The sequence below is a fragment of the Rhipicephalus sanguineus genome, chromosome 4, assembly GCF_013339695.2.
Source record: "Rhipicephalus sanguineus isolate Rsan-2018 chromosome 4, BIME_Rsan_1.4, whole genome shotgun sequence".
In the NCBI taxonomy this organism is placed as follows: Eukaryota; Metazoa; Arthropoda; class Arachnida; order Ixodida; family Ixodidae; genus Rhipicephalus; species Rhipicephalus sanguineus.
The window spans coordinates 134,731,995-134,753,196 of NC_051179.1; the positions used below are offsets into that span (position 1 = coordinate 134,731,995).

The 21,202-nt window shown below is 45.1% G+C and overlaps 1 protein-coding gene across 1 annotated transcript in view; it reads right to left on the bottom strand.

Moving 5' to 3' along the window:
- LOC119390725 (neprilysin-1-like) overlaps window positions 1-21,202 on the bottom strand; it is a 66,995-nt gene that overhangs the window by 42,742 nt on the left and 3,051 nt on the right. The window contains exons 3-8 of the mRNA XM_037658411.2: window positions 18,852-18,961; window positions 18,392-18,430; window positions 16,611-16,670; window positions 14,614-14,793; window positions 3,821-3,913; window positions 2,022-2,221 (exon numbers count right to left, since the gene is read on the bottom strand). Of these exons, the coding sequence (XP_037514339.1) occupies window positions 2,022-2,221; window positions 3,821-3,913; window positions 14,614-14,793; window positions 16,611-16,670; window positions 18,392-18,430; window positions 18,852-18,961 (682 nt within the window). The remainder of the gene's footprint in view (window positions 1-2,021; window positions 2,222-3,820; window positions 3,914-14,613; window positions 14,794-16,610; window positions 16,671-18,391; window positions 18,431-18,851; window positions 18,962-21,202) is intronic.

Below are 21,202 nucleotides of genomic sequence, written 5' to 3' on the forward strand. Positions count from 1 at the left end.
AATGATGAAGATGACGACATTTAACTAATAAAGAATCGAGCGATAGAGAGCGTTAAAAAATGTGCTCGAAGGTGAGCGGCATTGCAGAATAAGTTTGCTTGCTCTTTGACGTAATTGTTGCATCCATAATTATCCACATAACACAAAGACTAAAGTTATGTTACTGTAGAATAATTACTTCCGTAGTTAAACTAAACCAATATTTGTACTTTTACGTAAAGATAGAGTCCAAGTATATTAATATAGTGCTTATACTTTCGACGGTGAGCCGGAAGGTTTCTGGCCTGACCCAGACGAAGTAGTTCACAGTTTAAAAATTCTTGTATGTCTAAATTAAGATTTTTTTATGTGCTTCCCGCCTCATTCGATGTTTTAGCCTTGCGAACTTGTGAACTTGCACCGGAATTTGAAAGGAGGCCAGATGTATCTGCGTAAAGCAACACGTTGCCGCTTGCGCATTCTTCTGTAATTCGTGCGAGAAAATATTTGATGGACAAATTCGAGTAGGGATGAGCGAGAACTCCCAGGGCAATAACACTTTGTTTCCAAGAGTGAAGTGGCAACTGAATGATTTTAAGCGTGAATGACCGTCCCACAATGACGAGTCACGTGTGGGGTGTCCACTGTGAGTTTGCACTGATGGGAAGATCGCGAAATTGCCCAATATGGTCGCGGCGGATGTCCGACTAACAGCAAGTCGTTAGAATACACATGGGGACGCTGGAGGGCCCATACTGGTTACGCATACAGGTTGCGACTGCTTCCTGTATCTATCGGCTATCCGGCATGACCATGTCAACACCTTTCATGATGTTTATATACGTGGATGCATCCAGTGGGCCAAAGGGGACACGTTCTTGTGTATCTGTCATGCACGTCAAAATCAGTCTACCCTCCCAATTCCCTGTCGCATACAAATCATCAGAGCCATCCAAGGTGTCTTTTACCGCGTGAGCGTTACAGAGCTCGTTTCGCAGAAATTTTGGTGTAGGCGTCGGCGTCGGCTTCGGCGACGGCGTCGATGGTTAAGAGCGCGAACTCATCTTGTTCGTGGCCGAAAAATCGAGAAAGATGCAAATAATTAAATAATAAAAATGTTCGGCTTCGAGTGAGAACCGAATCGAAGCCGTCTGAGTGGCTAGCAGGTCTCTACCATAGAGCCACGCTATTTCTTGAAAGTGCTTCGGTAAAAGCACTATATTAATGTCTTATAGTGAAAGGAGTCTCGTTAACGCATGTAACATTGCGTGTCAGATGCGTAGAATCGCGCCAGGCGTCAAAACATGTGAATTGCGCGACGAGTGGGTGTTTTAAAGGCGCACATGTTAGAAAGCGCTCAGACATATTTATTCATCATCAGCAGCAAAAGCATCAACAATGTGAACAGCGTGGTAGGATTGCGTGTTGTCTTACGGACACGCAGTGGGCACTTCACTGATTCGCAAAAGGAATAATTATGGCGTAGTGGGAACACCTGTACTTGCAGTAGGCATTCTAGGATACTATGAAACGGCTAATGTTAGGCGCACAGTCGTTTGTTTCCTTATGGCTCGGTTGAGGCATGCACCGAGAACCGAAGCTAAGCTATCAATAGAGAAGGCGATGCGCACGGGGCCTGATTAAGCTATCGCGTTCTACTCTTGAAGGCGAAGCTCAAGCGGCCTCCAAGTTTCTTATGCCTTCAAGAACTTTCTTGATGATCAGTTTCCTATGACCAAAAAGAAATCAACGCACGCTCAGCGATGTGCTGCTCATATCAGGCATATCAACGTGCTTTAAAAATTTCCCCGCAGAATAAATGCGCAAGGTTGAAACATCATTGCAAGTGTGCCAGGAATCGTATCAAAACTTGCGTTTAAATATGTAAGTTTCCTACCAAAGGCCCGAATGATTCTGGTTCAGGCAACAAACCTTTCAGTCTACCCTCAATATGAAAGCAACATCTGCCCTTCGCCATTTTGCTCACAATATAGTGTGCGGAAATCGACAACAAATTTCCTCGACATCAGCACATCTCTCACCGTGATGATGTTGCGAGATTGGTTGGCCAGATCCGGACCGTACGAGACTGAAAACACGGTGGACTCGCCAAGCGCTCTGGTGACAAGTCCGGCGACCATCTCGACAGCCGGTTCAGTGGCCCGCACGCTAGGCCACGTGCGCAGACCCAAGTCGGCAAGCACCCGCTTCAGGGGCCGCACACCGACATCCACCATGCTCTCTGGAGACATTGCACCCGGATATATTCTTTTAAAGTCATTTATGCTTGTTTATTATTGGCCCGGTTCAACTTCTCCGCTAGTGTACAATATGCCTTTGCTACTACTGACGGAATGCTTATAACTGCAACAGCGCTAATTGGAACATCAATTTGCTAAACAAGCAAGCAGGAAGCCCAAAGTGCTAACGTATGCGTACTGTCATAGCTCTCGGTTATTACTAGTTTCCTGCATCTGGTACCGTTTCAGCTTTACCCATCTTTATAGTCTACCGTTCTGCTAAGGAAAGCTTTGCTACTCAAAGGATGAAGCGCTACCGGGATCATTCCAACTTTGTTATACTCGCCACCCATTTTCAGAATTCAGGCTGCTGGTAAATAAAATGTTTCATTCATACAATTAATAATTTTTATTGCGGTGTTTGCAGGCATCAAAACCACGATATCCTCATGGGGAACACTGCATTGGAGGGCTTCGGAAATTTCGACCATCTGGCTTTCTTGAACGTGAACTGACATCGCATGCGGGCATCTAGCCTCCATCGAAATAGGACGGTCGCTGCCGTGATCGACCCTGTGACCTTCTGGTCATCAGCCAATACAGGCGGTTAAGACGACCATCATACTTTATGCAGCAGCAACAAAAACAGGTAGGAAAGGAACATTCGTCTATAACGTTATACCGCTTAGCAATAGACTAACTGTACCGACCTGCGACGAAAACTTATCTTCATGAAACTGTGCCCACAGAAATATCTTTCATAATCACTTCTGGGGTTTTACGTGCCAACGCGACAATGTGAATGTGAGGCATGTTGTATTGAGGGAATCTGGAGTAAATTTGGCCGCCTGGAGTTCTTTAAAATGCGGACATATATCCACTACGGGGGTGCTGTTGTATTTCGTCCCTAACGAAATGCGGCCGCGAGGCCGGGAATAGAACCCGTATCCTCAGCTTAGAAATACGACAGGTTACCTGGCGGGTAGGAAAAATATGAAAGGGGAAGGAAAATGGTACATGAAAGATAAAGCGTGCGTCGACGTGTACCAGTCTAGACAAAAGCTGCAGGGACCAAAGTGCTGTCTGCGTTTTGTCAACCTAAGGATTTACTTTTTATTGCTCCTTTAACGCACTTCTTTCAAGGCATGAGGTGCTCCCCTCCCCCCGATTTGTGACCACCTTATGTATAATAAACACATGTAATATTCCAGTATCATTCCTGTATTTTTATCAATAAAAATTCTGATTGTGATTGTGAGATCAGATGGTTATTTGCAATCCACCAATGATCGACAAGAAGGAATAATACTCAGCGATACGAATCGTTACGTTAAAGCAGCCTTTTTCTGCAATGAATAAACGTGCGCGAGCAAATGCGCTATCCATATAGTGTCCTCAAAACTGACATTAGAATATCGTAGTCAGAACGCAGTAATCCAGTGGAAGTGGAGGTACACCTCAAGTTCGCATGAGATTTACAGATATACTCGAAGTAAGCGTTTCTATGAACAGTAGTATCGAGGTTGCCGATGCACTTGATTCGAGCCACGCATACAGGCGCGGCATAACGCGGCGAAAGTAACGCGATGACTAGTGCCCACCTTTCTGTTCGCAGCCTCGTATGAAGTTGACCAGCTTCTTGATGATGGACATGTTGTGCGCTGTCTCGTCGCCCAACGGTCCGGCACTCTCAGCTGTAAAATGTGTTGCACAACAGTCAGCAAATTTTTGTGCACGGTAGATTTTGAAAGAAAGCAACTGATGTTTTTAAGGAAGGCTTCCTTAATCATGTGGCAAACAATTCCAATCGGCTGGAGTCCATATTTAGCAGAGTTAGAACTTACTTCATGTACGCGAAATCCGTGCAACGCTACGGAATTTGATTGCAAAAAGTTGACGGCATCCTCGTAAATTCTACGCAGTGGACTGGCCATATGAACGACGGCAAGCCGTCGTCGTTCTCAGGCAACAATAAAATATTGTACTAACATTCAGAAGGAGCCAATTGCTGCGGAAATCTAAAGTTTTGTCTTGATTATTTTGGTGGCGATGCTATTTAGGTTACTTTCGCAGGCCTTTTAACGCGACACCACATTCCAGCTTGTGGCGGTGTGTTCGTTTAAAGTAGACAGCAGAAGGTGCATAAGAATTCAGAATTCACATTTGGAACAATTCGTTAATAGGCCTAATTGTAGAGTAAAATGGAGCCTCGCTGCACTATTTAGTGGTTTAATGTGTTGTTATGTGTAACGATTTAGTGGTTACTACGTGTCAGTTTTGCGTTTTACGTCACGCTTTGCCTCCTCCACTTCGGCGTTAAAGTAGGCGAAGTCTGCAGCAGTTGAAGGGTTGTTGCGTAATATCCCTGGAACCTCCATGCTGTTTCTCCGGCCAAGCCCAGGTAGACTACTCTAAACGCTGCGCGTTCAGTTCCAAACACAACTGCAGAAGATATGTAAGCACCGCCCACAACCATCACCTTTACACTCAAAAAGAATTTGCACAGCTAGATCTTCTAGCCAATCACGTTAGCTCACTGCTGTGGCCTCAAGCGACACATGGAGATACATTTCACTTTTTCCGTAGAGTTTACTTTACAAGCGAAGGTTGTATCGACTGACCTGTGTAGCTGGTGATGGTCGTTTCCCAAAAAACCCTCCTCGCCCACAAGTGGCGCACACCAAAGAAATAATAAATAAAACGAAGTAAACGTTTCTTCCGGGGCTGCGGTTGGAAACCAGCTGCCCCCGGTCTCAAAGCGAGTGCCTTAACCATGAGACCACGCGCCCATGCTTGCCCAATTGGAACTGTACTGCAGCATACGAATGCGTTCTACCAACGATGAAAAAAAAAAAAAAAAACAGGAAAGACGCACGCCTGCTGTAGGCGCTTCATTAAAAGATTTCGCGTTGGCGGACTAAAACCGACCTGCTGTAGAACGCGTAAGGTAGATATCAGGAAGTGGCCTAATTCAGTAAAATTTCGACTTCCAGAAAATTTAATTCCTAACCCGCGTTTCAATGATGGCGTGATGGACCTTTCGTTGGGCCGTTCTACTGGCTGAGCAACGTTGGAAAGAGCATAAAGACGCCATGCCGATTCAGCCCAAAAACAGCGTTCCGGGGCAAAAATGTTCCAAAAGCCGGGAAAGTTCATGATTAAAACAGATACTCCGACTTAACACAACAAAATATAACAAAAAACTACACAGACGTTTCGCCACCTATGCGGGTGGCATCTTCAGTATGAACTGGCACCGAATGAGCGAAGGTAACCCAGTCTATTTCTAGTCTCGTATGTCTCTGTACACATCCGGTAGGGGGCCACGGTTGCTGTTGCACGCCGACCTGTCACGGCGGATGAACCACGACTCGAGAAGCTTTCTCTTGCCCCACCTTTGTTCCCGAGCCAGCGTCGTCGCATTACTGAAGTCGAAGGCATGCCCCGTCGTCCAGCAGTGTTCGACGAGTTCGCTCTTGGAATGCGTGGCATGGGTGGCTTTGGCGACGTCCCCTTTGTGCTCTTTGAACCTCGTTGACCGCTTCCTGCCTGTTTCGCCGATGTACGTGGCGTCGCAGTCCCCGCACGGTACCTTGTAGACAACCCCGCTTTGATCGTTCGCAGGGGTGCGGTCTTTAGGCTTGGTGAACACGTTTCCGAAGGTACAATGAGGTCTGAAACCGGTTTTAATGCCCAGCGGACGAAGTGCTCTCCGAACAGAGTCTGACACGCCCTGAACGTAAGGAATGGAAACAATGGATGTTGTGTTTTCTCGTGCCGCACTTCTTGTTCCCCCTCGCATACGTCTCATGGTGTCGTTGATAAACGTCCTCGGATAATGCCTTTGCTCCAAAGCACCGACCACATTTTCTATTTCATGTCGCCGCAAGTGCTGATCACAACACAAAGTATCGCAACGGGACAAGAACGTCCTCACGACGGACCGTTAGTGCTCGGCCGGGTGATGTGAGTGGAAGGACAAAAAGCCTCCGGTATCGCATTGTTTCCGGTACACTGTTGTTTCCACCCCGCCATTACAAGCCCTGCGGACAAGTATATCCAAAAATGGCAAGGCATTATCCTTCTCTACTTCATAGGTAAACTTAATGGCAGGATGTACGCCGTTCAGTGCCTCATGGAAAGCAACCAGATTTGCCCTCTTCAGGATGCCGAAAGTGTCATCAACGTACCTACGGTACATTTTCAACTGAAAAGGTAGAACCTCCAGCGCCCGTGTTTCGACGTGCTCCATCACTAAGTTGGCTATGGTGACGGAGACTGGACTTCCCATAGGGCAACCTTCAACTTGGTGGTAAACTGTGTTGTTGAAACTGAAGTACGTTTGTTTCAGGCAAAACCGCAACAAAATTACGATGTCCTCCACCGACATCGACGTACGACTTTGCAAATTCCTGTCCTCTTTCAAACGGGCCTCCGCAACCTCAATTGCCAGGACAACAGGAACATTTGTGAATAAAGAAACAACATCAAACGATACCATCACATCATCATCATCAAGCTGCTGTGTACGCACGACAGTCGCAAATTCCCGAGAGTATTTGACTGACCGGCCATTGTTCTCGGTTAGCGGTCTCAGCAACCCAACCAGAAACTTTGACAAGTTATAAGTTGGTGACCCAACGAAGGACACGATAGGGCGAAGAGGACAGCCCTCCTTGTGAACCTTGGGCAGCCCATAAATCGTTGGCGTGGCCCCATCCGAAGAAAACAGTCGGCGGTACAACGCTTGATCTATGCTTCCCTTGTTGCGCAGTACCCGTAACTGTTCGACCAGTTGTCGTTCCGATTTTGCTGTCGGGTCACGGGTCAGCTTCACAAAATGCGAGGAATCGCTCAAGATGTTGCACATTTTCTCCTCATAGTCCCTTCGGTCTAGCAAAACCGTGCCTTTTCCTTTATCAGCCGAAAGGATGACGATAGAATTGTCTGACTTGAGATCCTTGAGCGCATCGCGTTCCTCAGCGGTAAGGTTCGTACGAGGGCTTTTAGCACCTGCCAGGACACTGACGATTCGGCTACGAGCCTCTAATAAAACTAAACGCTTGCTTTAGGAGGTAGCATTGCGCAATGCGAAAGAAAGAAGGAAACAAAAGTGGTAGGTCAGGCACGCGAAAACCAAGCTTCGTTGCCGCCCTTTCCCCGACAGGGGAAGAACTCCTGACTTTTTTTTCTTGAAATCTTGAAAGCCCCGAGAAATTTACAGACCCTGCCATCAGTACTCAGCAAAATGTAACACGTAAGACAGGAAAGCGGTATTTCTATTTGTGGATGTACCTAGTACTGACATTAGCATAGATAAAGAACTTGCACTTCGAGAGGAAGCCTCTATGTAGGACTCTCTTACAGAAGAGAAGGACAGGCGAAGCTTACTTCGCAGGGTAGAGCTCATTTGTAAGCATTTACATGAAAACTCCACGAGAAGCCTGCATGGCCTTGCGTCCGTCTCTCTGTCACTTGAGATAGATCTGTCTAAATAAAAAAAAGAATGTGTGAAACAAAACAAATTTTTCTGCCGGAGGTGGGTTTCGCGCCTATGGTGCCATGTTCAGGAACCAAGTGTCTTAGTCCCGAGGCTACGCACCCACGTTGTCAGAACATGAATATATGTGAACCATGTAATGCGTTGTACCAGTGGTTAAAAACTTCGAACAGAGAACATGCTGTGAAGGTTTAGTTGGAACAAATTTCAGATCATAAAGAAATCAAAACTAAAGAAACTCGTTGGGTCCCAACATTCACTCGAGAATGGATTACCAGCGGATCTGTATTCGAATTTCTGCTTTAGACGCCTGTCCGTTCATTTCTCCGGCGTCAGTGACTGCATACGGTGAAGTTCTTCCGCGGACGTTCCGTGATGGTCTTTCAATGCATTCTCCGATTTTGCAAGGTCTCGCTTTCGCTGTCTGTATTCGCGTTGCTACTGTCAACGCGTCTCCGCTTTGTTAGCTTTTTCTACTGAGTTACAACGCTGCGCCGTCTCCGCGACTTGCCATTTCCGGATTCTCACAGTGCTCTAAGTCAGGCCACTGCAGCGCCACCACACAACGCCGAGGCAAGTGGCGCCGCGGGAGCGCGCTCCACCAGCTGCACAGTTGCCGTTTCATTGCGATAGCAATTATACGGACACCCTCGGCGGATTTTTGCCGTCGCCGTCATGTCCCGGATAGGTATATGTATGTATATATATAAAAAGGCACTAAGAAAAATCAAGCAGAAGGAAAGAAAAAGCTACCCCTCGCTCCCCCGTACGATGCGTTAGTCAACTCAACCACACGCCATGCATGTAGCCACCTATTTGTATGCGCCATTTCCCGCTGGTGGTACGCAGATCTCGGAGGTGGTTGGGCGTGTTTTCTAGCACGCAACGCTCCTACATATTCTTTCAGTTTGAACACTGCCCTTGATACGCCCCCGACATATTGCCCCCTTTCTGTACCCACTCGTGATGTGGAACGAAAAAAAAAAAACGACACCGGACACACGTGGCAGGAGACGCAGAGGGGTCACTCCACGTGCCGCAGTTTTAAAGACAAGGAAATACCTAAGAGCGTCTGATTCTCATTGTCGCCACTTGCAGCGCGTTGCTCAAGCACAAAGACGTAACAACTGTGATAGTTGTTAGTTCACGCTAGTCCTTTTCGCGCGTCCTTCCTTTTGCTTAAGCGGCGCGCAAGTATCGAGCTGCTTGTCTTTCCTCGTGTGACATTCCACTTTTTTGCTATCGCATTTATTGCTTCGCCCTTGCGGCGAAACTGTGGTTTTTTTTTCTGTAAAGTCTTTTTCTGTCTACTAATGCTGTGTACATACGAACACGAGCTGCCCTGATTACCCACGTCGAAGCGCATGGGTTGGAGGTAAACAGCTTCATTATAAAAGTCACAAAGAATCAATTACCTATGGGAGCTGTCTAATTTAGGCGTCAGCGCGAAGTTTTAGCACAGAAAGTGAATAGTCGCGGCTAACGTTCACTGGAACTTTGTTTTCGGGCAGTATCGCCACGGCACCCTCCAATCTCTTTCAAGCGTTCGTGAGCATCTGGAACAGTCCAACGAAAGGCGCATCCCGCGATCTTCTAAGCGCGTGTTTGGCATGTAATTTTCGAAAACTCGGAATTTTCCAGATATGTGCAGTGCTCGATGTCGAATTTAGATGTTGTCCTACAGTGGGTTTTTATTCTACCGTCACGAAATGTGTAACAAGCCTTCACAGTAAGTGTTCGTATAGCTTTTTTTTTGTCACGTCGCCGTTAGACGCGTTCATACAGTTCCAATATGTTCACTCTGCAAGTGCAGGTGTGTAGCTCAGTGGTTAAGGCAGTTGCCCTAGTGACGTGCAGGCCTTCTTTCAGGCCCCCAGTACCTCGAAGAAAGTTTATATTGTTTACACATTTGATTTCATTATAGTGGCGTTTGTCTTACGACACAATGTCTTCTCTTTCAGTCGGCATATAGAAAAGCTTACGTATTTATAGAACCTCTCTTGACAGCACGTAGATCTGGCATGGAGCATAAACACCAGCAAAATTCTGACTTTCCGAACCTTTAATGTTAAACACGCGTATTGGTGGTCGTGCCATGCTCCTTCCTTTGCTCCGTTCCAGACGCCGAAGAACGCTGGAGAGGAGATAAAACACGCCGCTCCGACGCCATCCGACAACAACAGCGTTCGAGGGAAGGCCACAGCGCAACGCAAGCACAGAAAACGCAAGCGCATGATAAAAGGCAACGTTTCTAGAAACAGTTCAATTGGTTCTAAAAACTTTGATAACAGGCGTCGTCGGGAAAATATCTTGACGTTGCATCTCATTCGGGAGTTGCCCAAATGGTGCACGAACATTGTATTTTATTGCGGGAAACCGTACGGCTGCGGCTTTCCCTAGCACGTGTTTCAGGGGCGCCATGAGCACGGGGCTCGTAGGAGCAGCTGATAGATGTGGAAACGTGTGCATGTCCGCCAATATTTCCGAAGTGTTTGAAACGTCACCAATAGCGTTTCACTGCATTTGCTATATTTGCTAGTCTTGTAAATTTTTATTTGTCTTACAAATCATTTCAAATACTCAGAAGTGCGAGAGAAAAAACGAATTATTTGTGCCCATGACCTCACCCAATGTAACCATTTATTATTGCGATAGCAATTATACGGACAGTCTCGGCTGAATTTTGCCGTCGCCGTCGCCGCCGTCATGCACCGTATATGGATAAGTATGCATATATATATATATATATATATATATATATATATATATATATATATATATATATATATATATATATATATATATACATATAAAAGCCCCAAAGAAAAATAATTCAGAAAAATGCTTCCGAAGCGCGGAATCGAACCAGGGACAACTTGCTCCGCAGCTAGTGGCGCTAACCACTACCGCACGAAACGCAGACCCTCCGCGTAGCTGACGGCGAGCGTTATATATAAACACACCCTTTACCGCTGGACGGACTCAGAGACGGCAGGCGATAATAAGCGTTTCTTCATTACCAGCGTGATGGCGCTAGGAGCGCGACGGCCACATTTAAAAGTCGTCGGCGAGCTCGCTCGCTTCTTCTTATATTTGCGCAGGGAGAACCTTGCCCTTCCGCTGTCTGCTCGCGCGGTTTTCTCGTGGTGAGGGGAAGAGGGATGTTTCGCGCTTTCACCGTGACGTCCGCGCTCATGTTACGGAGCGTACGAAAGTCACTCGAGCTCAAGGGACGCCGCTAAATGAACAAACAGAAGATGAGCACGAACTATCAAGTGTCGCAGCTCGACACTTGAAGCACGCTAGTTTCCTTCGCTGCTTCGGCCGCCTTTGCAACAGAAGCGCTGTTCAAACTGAGAGTATCCATTGGCGAGCCTCACTTCGTATAGCATTGGTTTCTTGCTATCGCATTCATTGCTTCGCCCTTGCGCCGAAGCTGTGGCTTTTTTATTCATATTTACTTACTGGTCACAGATGAGCATTAATTTTGATGGTGTAGTATTTCGACATCATTTGAAACGAAAAACATGACATCAGCATTCTTTATGAAAATTCTCATTCGATGCATCGATTCAACAGGCAGCTGGCGCCACCTGTAGACAAAGAAGCTAACTTTATAGAGATCGATAATGGCCTCGCATATTGCCGACGAGCAGCTGCAGTGGAAAGTTCGGAGGCTATGCATCACAGTAATGCTTGTCATTTCCCCCTAAAGGTGACGATAGTAGTCCATCGACCACTCGCGATACGAGAACCCTTGAAAGTCAAATTCTGAGATTTCACGTGATAATTGGACACGCCGTAGTTCGAGGCAACGTTACTTTTGGTTCGAGGGGTCTGGATTCGTTCTGATTACCTGCGGCTCTTTGACACGCGCTAAAATCTAAAAGGCGGCCGTTCTTGCATTTCAGCTCAATTAAAATGCGGCCGCAGTGTCTGGGAATCGAACCCTCGTCTTCGTGCTTAGGAGCGCAACACCTTAACTCGCGCTCCTAAAGAATTGTTATTAATGAACACGAACAAGCCTAAGTCACTGTTATTGTAGCGATAGTTGCCCCTTTTCGATGGAAAAACCTAAACGTTTCTTATTACGTACACGCCTTTTACTATTTGCATTTCACTGCTCCCAAATTGTGTTACGTACATTCCTTTCAGTGAGTTCAATTTATCGAGAAATTTCAAAGCTTTCCATTGCATCCAACTTTGGTGACAGCGACAGATGTCTGCGCAAATAGATGGGAAAAAGCTAAACTACAGGAGAAATTTACAGGTGTCACTTGTCAGTGTAAACATGAATAGCACAACGACGACTCTACGACACTCCGACGGCGTTGTCAAAGCGCACCAAGTGTCGCAACTGGCTCGCATGCACGCCTGAAATGCATTCTTGAGGAAACAATAAGCCCTGTGCAAACATCTGAACGTTGTTAAAAACCTTACATTTCGCTTCATGCCGCATGCAGGAGGAAACCTACGTCTACAAAGTAGTGACGTCTATGTTCCGTGGAGAGTGAGTTCTTAATTAATTATGCCAAAAATCAGAGACAGTAGAAAATGCATTGATTTCCTGTTTCGGTGTTATATTACGCTGATATATATTGCTTCGGACTCTTATAAAGGAATTTCGAATTACTCGCCGTGGTACTCGTTAGTTCCTGGTGTAGGATGTCGATAGTGTCTCCTAAGGGTTCTCACCGCGGTGGTGTAGTGGTTACGGCGTTGGACTGCTGACCAGAAAGTCGCGGAATCGAATCCCGGCCGCGGCGGCTGCATTTTCGATGGCGGCGAAAATGTTTGAGGCCCGTGTACTTAAGATTTAGGTGCACTTTAAAGAACCTCAGGTGGTCCAAATTTCCGGATCCCTCCACTACGGCGTCTCTCATAATCATATTGTGGTTTTGGGACGTTAAACCCAAGATAATATTGTGTCTCCTAAGGCTTCATTATCCTTCTCTGTCTCTAAGTCTCAGGACAGCTACAAAGACCGCGTCGACACGCCGACTACGTAAATACTACATTCGAAAATTTTCATTGACAGTATCGCGTACATAAGAGATGAGCAATATTTGAACAGGAGATGTCGCCAGCAACATCCCCTGTTCAAGAATTTTTCATCTCTCCAAGCTTCCATCTTCCCCTGAACTTCTGCGTTATTTCTATACGGGAGAGTGTTTTAACGCACAAGAACCACCACTTGATTGGCTGACAGTGGTGGATGATATCGCCACTTTGAAGCGGTTTTAACGCGTGCACCATCACGTCAGCGGAGGGCTGCGTTGTTGATGCTGTTGTACTAATGCAAGAAAAAGTAAACGTTTCGATGGCGTAGCGTTTCGAGCACCCGACTTCGGTACGAGACGGCCCGAGTTCAAGTTGTGCTGCCAGAATATTTTGTGTATGTTTATGTATTTTATCCGGTGCACAAATGTACAGCATTGACGTCACTCGCACGCGCATGCACACGTGCATGTATTTGAGAATTACCTCTCACTGGATGGGATGTTGAACCCATAGAGTTGTGCAACGCATGCTCTTTCAGCCAGCATGGGGATGACGGGTAGTACACGGATTTGTCTAAACTTCGTTGTGTCGGCTCCGTTTGGCTCCCTGCATCCGCTTTGTCGCAAAACGAAGTTCAGCAAAAGTCAGCACCATTTTAACCTTCACCATTTTAACCTTCTTAGGCTCACCAATTCAAACCTGGTCACTAATCACAACGGTCTATTCTTTTATCCGACACGAACGCCCAAACACAGCAATAAACAAAGCCACAAGTGCGTTGAAAGCCGTAAGCACGAAGATTAGGCAAATCTGTGTAATACCCATCATTCCCATAGTGGCTGAACGATCGCAGTGCCGGAGTTCTTTCTAGGTAATATTGGTAAACTCTATGGTGGAACGAAGTCCGGATTCGTCGTACTAGCCGACGGAGTGCCATTCGAAATAAAAAAAATGTCAATGCTTGATGTCGCTGGCGCTTTTATCTAGCATATTTGTGAAGACAGTCTGCTAGAGATATATTAACGCTTGGACGGCGCAAGATCTTAAGTGCTTAGAAATCGTAAGTGCACGGATGAGTCTGAATTTCACTAGAGGCTCACGTGATAAGAAATGATTTTTAAAGAAAAAAAATGTATACTCTGTGTGTAAACGCAAATGAGTTTAATTTCGTCGATAGACCTATACCTTATCAATGAAACCACATCTGTCATATATCTGCGTCAAGCTCAACCACTAATGAATTAAGAAAAAAATTAAATACACGAACGTCCTGACCTACCACTGAAAAGGTATACAAATTAGTTGTTCCTTTCAAAATTTGATTCAACATTGACGGCAAGTACCGTTACAGGCGAGCAGTGTACCAGACTGGCCTCCTATAAATCCATGCGCTTAATAGTTTATATCACCAGTTCTAACTCTGTTGTGTAATAATTTCTACTTTCCGTAGCAGAAGTCTTTACTTGTCACGTCTTACATTTACAGGTTGCTGAGCGTAGTTCCATCAATGGTACATTTTTTTCGCCAATGAGCTCATGTACCTCCTGGCGAGTGAGCTATCGAAAAAACGAAATAAACAACTTGGTGGAGCGTTCAGTACAATCACTGCTCGCGTGTCCAGCGTCCATAAAAAATGTCTTTTACTAGGTTTATTGGGGCAACTGCAAGGAAGTCCTTATGTTTATTTAACAACGACTACTGTCGGGCAGTGGCAATGGTCACTTAGGGTCATCCGCCTTCCTTAATTTAGCTGCAGCATACGAGCAGTACGTGCAAAATTGTAGTGCAGTGGCAGAGAAACCAGTTTTTCGGCGAACGCGTGCCTTTCGTGGGCGCCACACCAGTGGTACCTCCTGGATTGAGTCGCTGTCATTACGGTCGTACTGGGCGTACCTTCGATGAAGGACATCAGGCCGGCTTCCACCCGCTCCCTGATCTCGAGGCTGTACGAGGTGCGGGCTGCTCCTGCCACGACGGGGTTGTCGTTCAGCCAGCCCTGACAGGTGTATGTGTAGAAGTCATCGCAGGGACCCACTTCGTCGCTCTTGTTGACCGACTGAGTGATGCGTTGGGCTGCGCGACGAAAGAGGGATACAGCTGAGGCGCTCGGTTATGACTGCTCGTACTTGTATAGGGGCAACAATGTATGCCACAGTTTACTGCAAAAAATGACATTGGTAACCAAGCGTTTCTCAGCGAGCAAGTAACTCTACCCGAGAACGAACTTCTGCGTTCCAAGGAACGTGCTACACGCTGTGGTCAATAAAACTCACGACCTTTCAAGAGTGCGTAATCTTGCTCTGCGACACTATAGTTTCACACAGTACACAAAAAATGTTTTCGAGTCGTAACGAATATCAAGGGGACGAATGAGTAAAAGAATACAAATATGCAGCAATTAGGAGTGTGAACTTCGTACCCTACCTTAAACTGGAACAAGTTTATTTGCAACATTATGCGGGTTCAAACTGCCAGTAAAGACATATCACGAGAAAAAAGAGTTCCTATCCATTCATCGCAAAAGTGGAATGGGCCAAGGTTGCCACTGAACCAGCCAGCACGCTCTCAGTCTTAATAGCAAAACAAATGAAAAAGAAGCAAAACAAAATTACAGAAATGTTTCCAGCAACATTTTCTTAAGTGGAAATGACATAGTTTGTGAAGAATTTATTAGAGTAAGCATAAAGCATTGCATTCCACATCTGTGACCATATTACATTGATCCAAAAAAGCGGCAGGAAGTGGAAAAGTGAAAAGCTTGCGATGAAAAAATTCGTAAACAGGGGGTGGGTGCGGGAGGCGACATTTCGACAAGTGGACTTGTCTTCTTCAAGGCTGGACCACAAGGCTGGAGTTCCAGCCTTGAAAAAGACAAGTACATTTGTCGAAACGTCGGCTCGAGCGCCCACCCCCTGTTTACGGATTTTTTTTTTCATATTACATTGATGTAAGACAGGATAGCCAAGATAACACAACACTAGACAACATAAGCCAACAGCTGCTAACACAGCAAGCATTTAATTACTGTTAGCCTGGGTCGGTGTTGTGCGAGTAAATACGGTCGGCTTCACACAAATTATGGCTCGTTTTTTAACACGTCTAAAGTTATAATGCCTATTTAGTGTTAACAATGGTTTTTCAAAAAAGCATGTATGTCCTGCTTTACAATACAATAAGTGTTATACCAAATATAGCACAGGAATTGTTTTTAGCTGACCGAAAGGCTCTGGAAATCGCAGTGAGGTTCTTAAACAATGATTCTCATTAAAGCAAAGGCTGACACAGTGTTCTTGCACATCCCAGGTTTATCAGATGAGAACGCATGTACTGGTAGCTGCATGTCCTCGATTGCAATATTAGTTCAACGGCAAACTTGGCATTATTTGCCGCTAACTGCTAGAACTTGGCGTAACTCATTCGTCTTAATATACGTTGAAAACGATCGGTCTTTTGATAGACATCTACCAATATAACGTTCACTGAGGCCTGCAACGCAGCACACGAATCCCGGTCAATGAAAATTTTTCTTTCAGAACAGAAGGTCTAGAAAGAATGGCTTATTATTTTTTTTTTTTGAAGTACTGCTACGCTTTTTGTCAAGGCAGTCTCCGCCGTCGGCGTTTGTTTCATAAAGAAATTTTGTCTTTTGCAAATGTATGTCCTGGGCCGTGTAAGTGGCAGCAGCTATGATTTAGCATGAGAAGACCACATTTATGTATATACCTAACGGAGCAAGGATCTCGCTGCTGAGGTGTTTCATACAACAGTATAGGAGTTGCTTTGAAAAAGAAGGCGACCTCAGGGCACCTCACGTCGCCTTAAGTTCTTATGCGTGTGCACCTTACGCTAAAGATTTTTGTATTTCCATCAACTTTTATTATAATCCTTACCTTCTCGGACGCACGCGTTGGACGAGCAGGAAAATGCACCCTTCTGTCGTTGAAGGTGACCTACAAAGAAAACCAGCACTATGGTTACTTTATAACCGTGGTGGCATATTTTGTTGAAACATTTCGATACCTAAATGCGCATTCGCTCAAAGAAAGTACTTTTTCACGAAAAAGAAAACAACGAACAGGATTTCAATCACAACGTTTTAAAAAAAATCACAGCATATCCACGTGGTGAATGATGATGAGTGGGGCGAAGCTCCGGAGAGAATCATCGGTAAACCGTGAATGTTCTGTGTAACGCCCCATCAATCATCATATGAAGAGTGAGAAACACTGTGTGTATATTACAAACATCAAACTTTTATTTTTCCTAATTACATGATGCTTGGCTTGGGTTGTCCCTTCATTATCACGGCTTTATGATCCGTGAAGTGAAGGGACACCGGTTCTTGTACGGGTTGCAACTGGAAATTAGAAAATACCAGGTCTATACACGTCCCTCGGATGGTCGTTAGTTTCATATGATCAAAGGACGTGCACGTGAGAGCATATTTGGCTGCCATATGTTGTATGACCACTGATTGTTCTTTTCGGTAATATCGACAATCAGGTCACCAACTAACACAAATGGTCTATTCTTGTACTTGTCATAATTACACAATGCCGTGTCAATGAATGTCTTAATATTCCCACTCGACAAGTTGGGTGCAAGGTACATGGTAATGATAATGCATCCATCAAAATCGATGGCAGTATATTCACCGTTGTGTCGTTGGTAGTAGTTTTAGATATTGTGCCTTTTCTGACTCCGAGCTAAAGAGAAAGCGTGCCAAGAGGGAGCCTCATGGCGCGTTACTTCTGAAATGTTGTCTTCGGGTGTCGTTGAAAACACGAGACGTAGTAAAGAAGAAAGAACGCCACACAGGCGAACACGCACGAGAGTGTCACTCGTCAACGTCGTCTTCTTCTTCTGCTGCATACCAGAACGCGCGCAGTAAAGAAGAAAAAATGCCACGCAGGCGAACACGCACGAGAGTCTCACTCATCAACGTCGTCTTCTTCTTCTACTGCATACCAGAACGCGCGCTTCTCACGACCTAGAGGTGGCTACTACAAACGAACAAACGGAGGATGGACAGACCCACGGCATAAGGAGCTTCGCCCCTAAAACGTCGTCAGGAATTTAAACGGGGAATTTGCCATCCTTTTACCCGTAACGCCAGTGCATATTTGTAGTGGTGATTTGAATGTGTGCGAGTGTCCTGCAATGCATGCAGAAGGCCCACACGCATCAGCCTTGGTTGTGGCGTTCTGCTAAGAGTTAAGCGCTACCATGCACCAATCCACCATACACCTTCCTATATTTCTCTTTGCACTGGTAGAAGGGGATACTTGGTCAATTTTAGCTGTCGTAAGCGTCAATCCTATACTGTAGGGCTCCCTAGAAAATGCACCGAAACAGTCATAAAAACATTCTGCCGCCTTGGCAAAGCCTTTGTTGTTATAACTGCGCCTCACGCCAGCCCCTTCACAACATTTCCATAAGTGCTACTCTGTGGTCCATTTACGTTGAAATTGACTGAAATTTGCGCCATAAATATGTATTTGCACTACTTACCGATTGCATTTGAAGGCTTTCTTCACTCCCTCTTTAGAGTCATTGCAAAACATAGCTCCTAAAAGGCGATAGTGAGCTCAAACATTGTTAACTGTTTCAAATCACTCGTGGTTTTGTTATCTGACCGGTGCTTGAAAGATGACGAAATAGTTTCTCTTACCTGACTTCGTCGCGTTGACAATCTGTAATCTTTTTGATACTGAAAGTAAAAAAGTCTTGTTTAGGAACATGTGAACGTGCCGGAATCGAATCACTTCGCACATATCGAAAGTTAATTGTGGCGCCAGTGCAGAAAAGTTCTTGCGTCAGGCGTAATAAAGTTGTGTGCCACTAATGGCGCGTCCAGCTTGCGCAATTATTTTTGTGCATTTTGTGTTCTCTACCTCGACTTCTTGCGCTCCCTCCGCTCTAAGCCCATTATTTCAGTCACACGAGCCCGTACTGACTTCTCGTTATCTTTTTTTTTATTTTCCGCTATATCTGCGCGAGTTATGTACGACCGGCTTTTGTTTTCCATACGTCTCCTAAGGGCCGACATAACTGTTAGTACTCCAGGTATGTATGGAAAGTAACTGTAGTTATATAAATTGTATTCGGATAGTTAATGAAAGCTTGCTCACCGGTGTGCTTGACGGCCACTGTGGTGACGCTCACGGACACTGTCAGCAGACTGAGAACGGCAGCCGCCGACGCACAGAGAATGATGTATCGCTTGTAGGTCCACCTGCGGCTTTTTTTTTTTTCAAGTTGACACTATAAGGAACGAAACTAGGCAAGAAAAGTGGGGCTCACTGATTCTTATTGCCATCTTAGGGATGAGTTACAGCATAAGATCAACAAACGCCTAACAAAGTTTTGGCATATATTTCTTTTATCGTGCCCTCGCATCGTCTGCAATAGTATACGGAAGCCTATCATTCAGGGCTGGGCAAAGATACTTTGAAATTGTATCGCCATACGATACAAGATACTCAGGCAAGAAGTATTTGAGATACAGATACAAGATACTGCAACACTGATTGTATCCGATACTATACATTCCAATTGTATCTTAAGATACTTCGATACATTATCAAATTTGTTAGTATATATCTATATAAGGCAGCATTAGAAACCTACGCACATAAATGTTCGCTTGAAAATTTATTAACTGCGACCACTTGTGTTCCATTCGAATGAAAGCTCTGTTAGTATCTCAAAACCTTTGTACTTCTTGATCAAGGTATATCTGTTTAATTCCGAGAAAACTTATCGGCGTTGTTTTAGCTGCTTAACATGACAGCTATTTATACATTTCGCTGCTAGCGGTTCTTCTTTTCAGCTTTTGTAATTGATGGGAGGCTTGGGAGCTAGTCACTGCTCTGTTTGCTGACCAACAAGCGGGTTGTCAACCAACCATATGGATTTCAATAGGAAGCCTCCGCGCTATGATGGAAATACCGCTGTGGAGTTCTACCTTGCTGGTAAACATATTGCGGTTTTCGCAATGACGGATCACCGGAGGGGTGTACGTCGCCAAGAACATGTGCAGCCCAGTAACGTATCAAACGTATTGTACAGTTGCGTAAGACGCTGCAGGACAACCGCTATTCACGTTATTGACACTCATAGATCCCATTACCTGGTGATTAGCAACAGTAAAAGGATTCAGGGAAGCCTAAACAACGAAAACAAACATATCTAAGAAAAATTGAGAAGCGGTTCCATATCAAACATAGAGAATAAATATAGAAACACGATACCGGAGGCACCCCCAAGAGCTCATAATAATGGTTGCGTTTTACGTCGAAAAACCACGATATAAATATGAAAGACGCTGTATGGGCTTCGGAAATGTTGACCACCTGGGGTTCTAAAACCTACATCTAAGCACACGAGCCTCTACCAAATCCGGCTAGCACGACCTTCGGGCCAGCAGTCAAGCGCCATGAGCACTGGACCAGCGCGGCGGGTAACCACTAATAGCTACGACAATTTAATTCAGTGCCCATGGAAAATGGCGTCGGAAAATGGCACTTTGTGACGCTTATGAGAAAAACGGAGCATTTGGTATAACAGTTTTTCTCGAATACCTTTTTACGTATTTAAGGTGGTGCCTAATTCGTATTTACGATGGCGCCTAATAATTACGTTATTATAATGCAAACTCAAGTTTGGTAATTTATTTAGCAGTAAGCAGAATTATCGTTACTGTATACTCCAGGCGCGCCCGGATTGTTATATATTTGTCCTCAACATCACCTTTACATAACAGTAAATTCAAGTAGCATATAAGTACAAAAACTTATATTCCACCTGAAGAAGAACAGCGGGAGAAATGATGCAGACAGTTAAAACTAGGAATAAAGCAGAGAGCTTACATTGGCAGCGCATCAAAGGCATATTGCAGTAAGCAGACCGGCATAAAAAAACAATATAGAGACGTAGGTAATGTATGGGATGGAAAATAAGAACAGCTAAGAAATAACTTCTAACACTCAAATTATGATTCTAGAGACTCTTTGAATAAAAGAAAAACAGACTTACGCCAAGATAGCGTCTGTTAGGTGAATGCTTGTTCTGTTAAATCCAGCATCGGTACCGTTTGTGCTATAGCTGTTAGAATCTTATTTGCATATAAGTATATCTCATTGCATGTAATGCAAACTTACATTCACCAGATCTTTCAAATCGCCGAAGTGAGAAAGCCACGAGAGGCAAAGCAACCCGCCATTCTTGCATTCTTCAGACTTCGTAACCAAGCACCACACAAGAGAAACTTAATGACTTTACAGCGGCATCAACATGTGTGCGAAAAACGCCGCACGCATTGTAGTACTTGGCCCAGGCAAGTGGCTAAGTGTCAAGTGTGATGGCACTGACAAAACTAAAAAAATCGATTAAACGAAAATTCGCTGGGCGCAGACGCTCGCGCGCTTGTCTGTCGAGACGACGCGAGCGCCACCTCGTAACTCTGCTCAACCAATATATA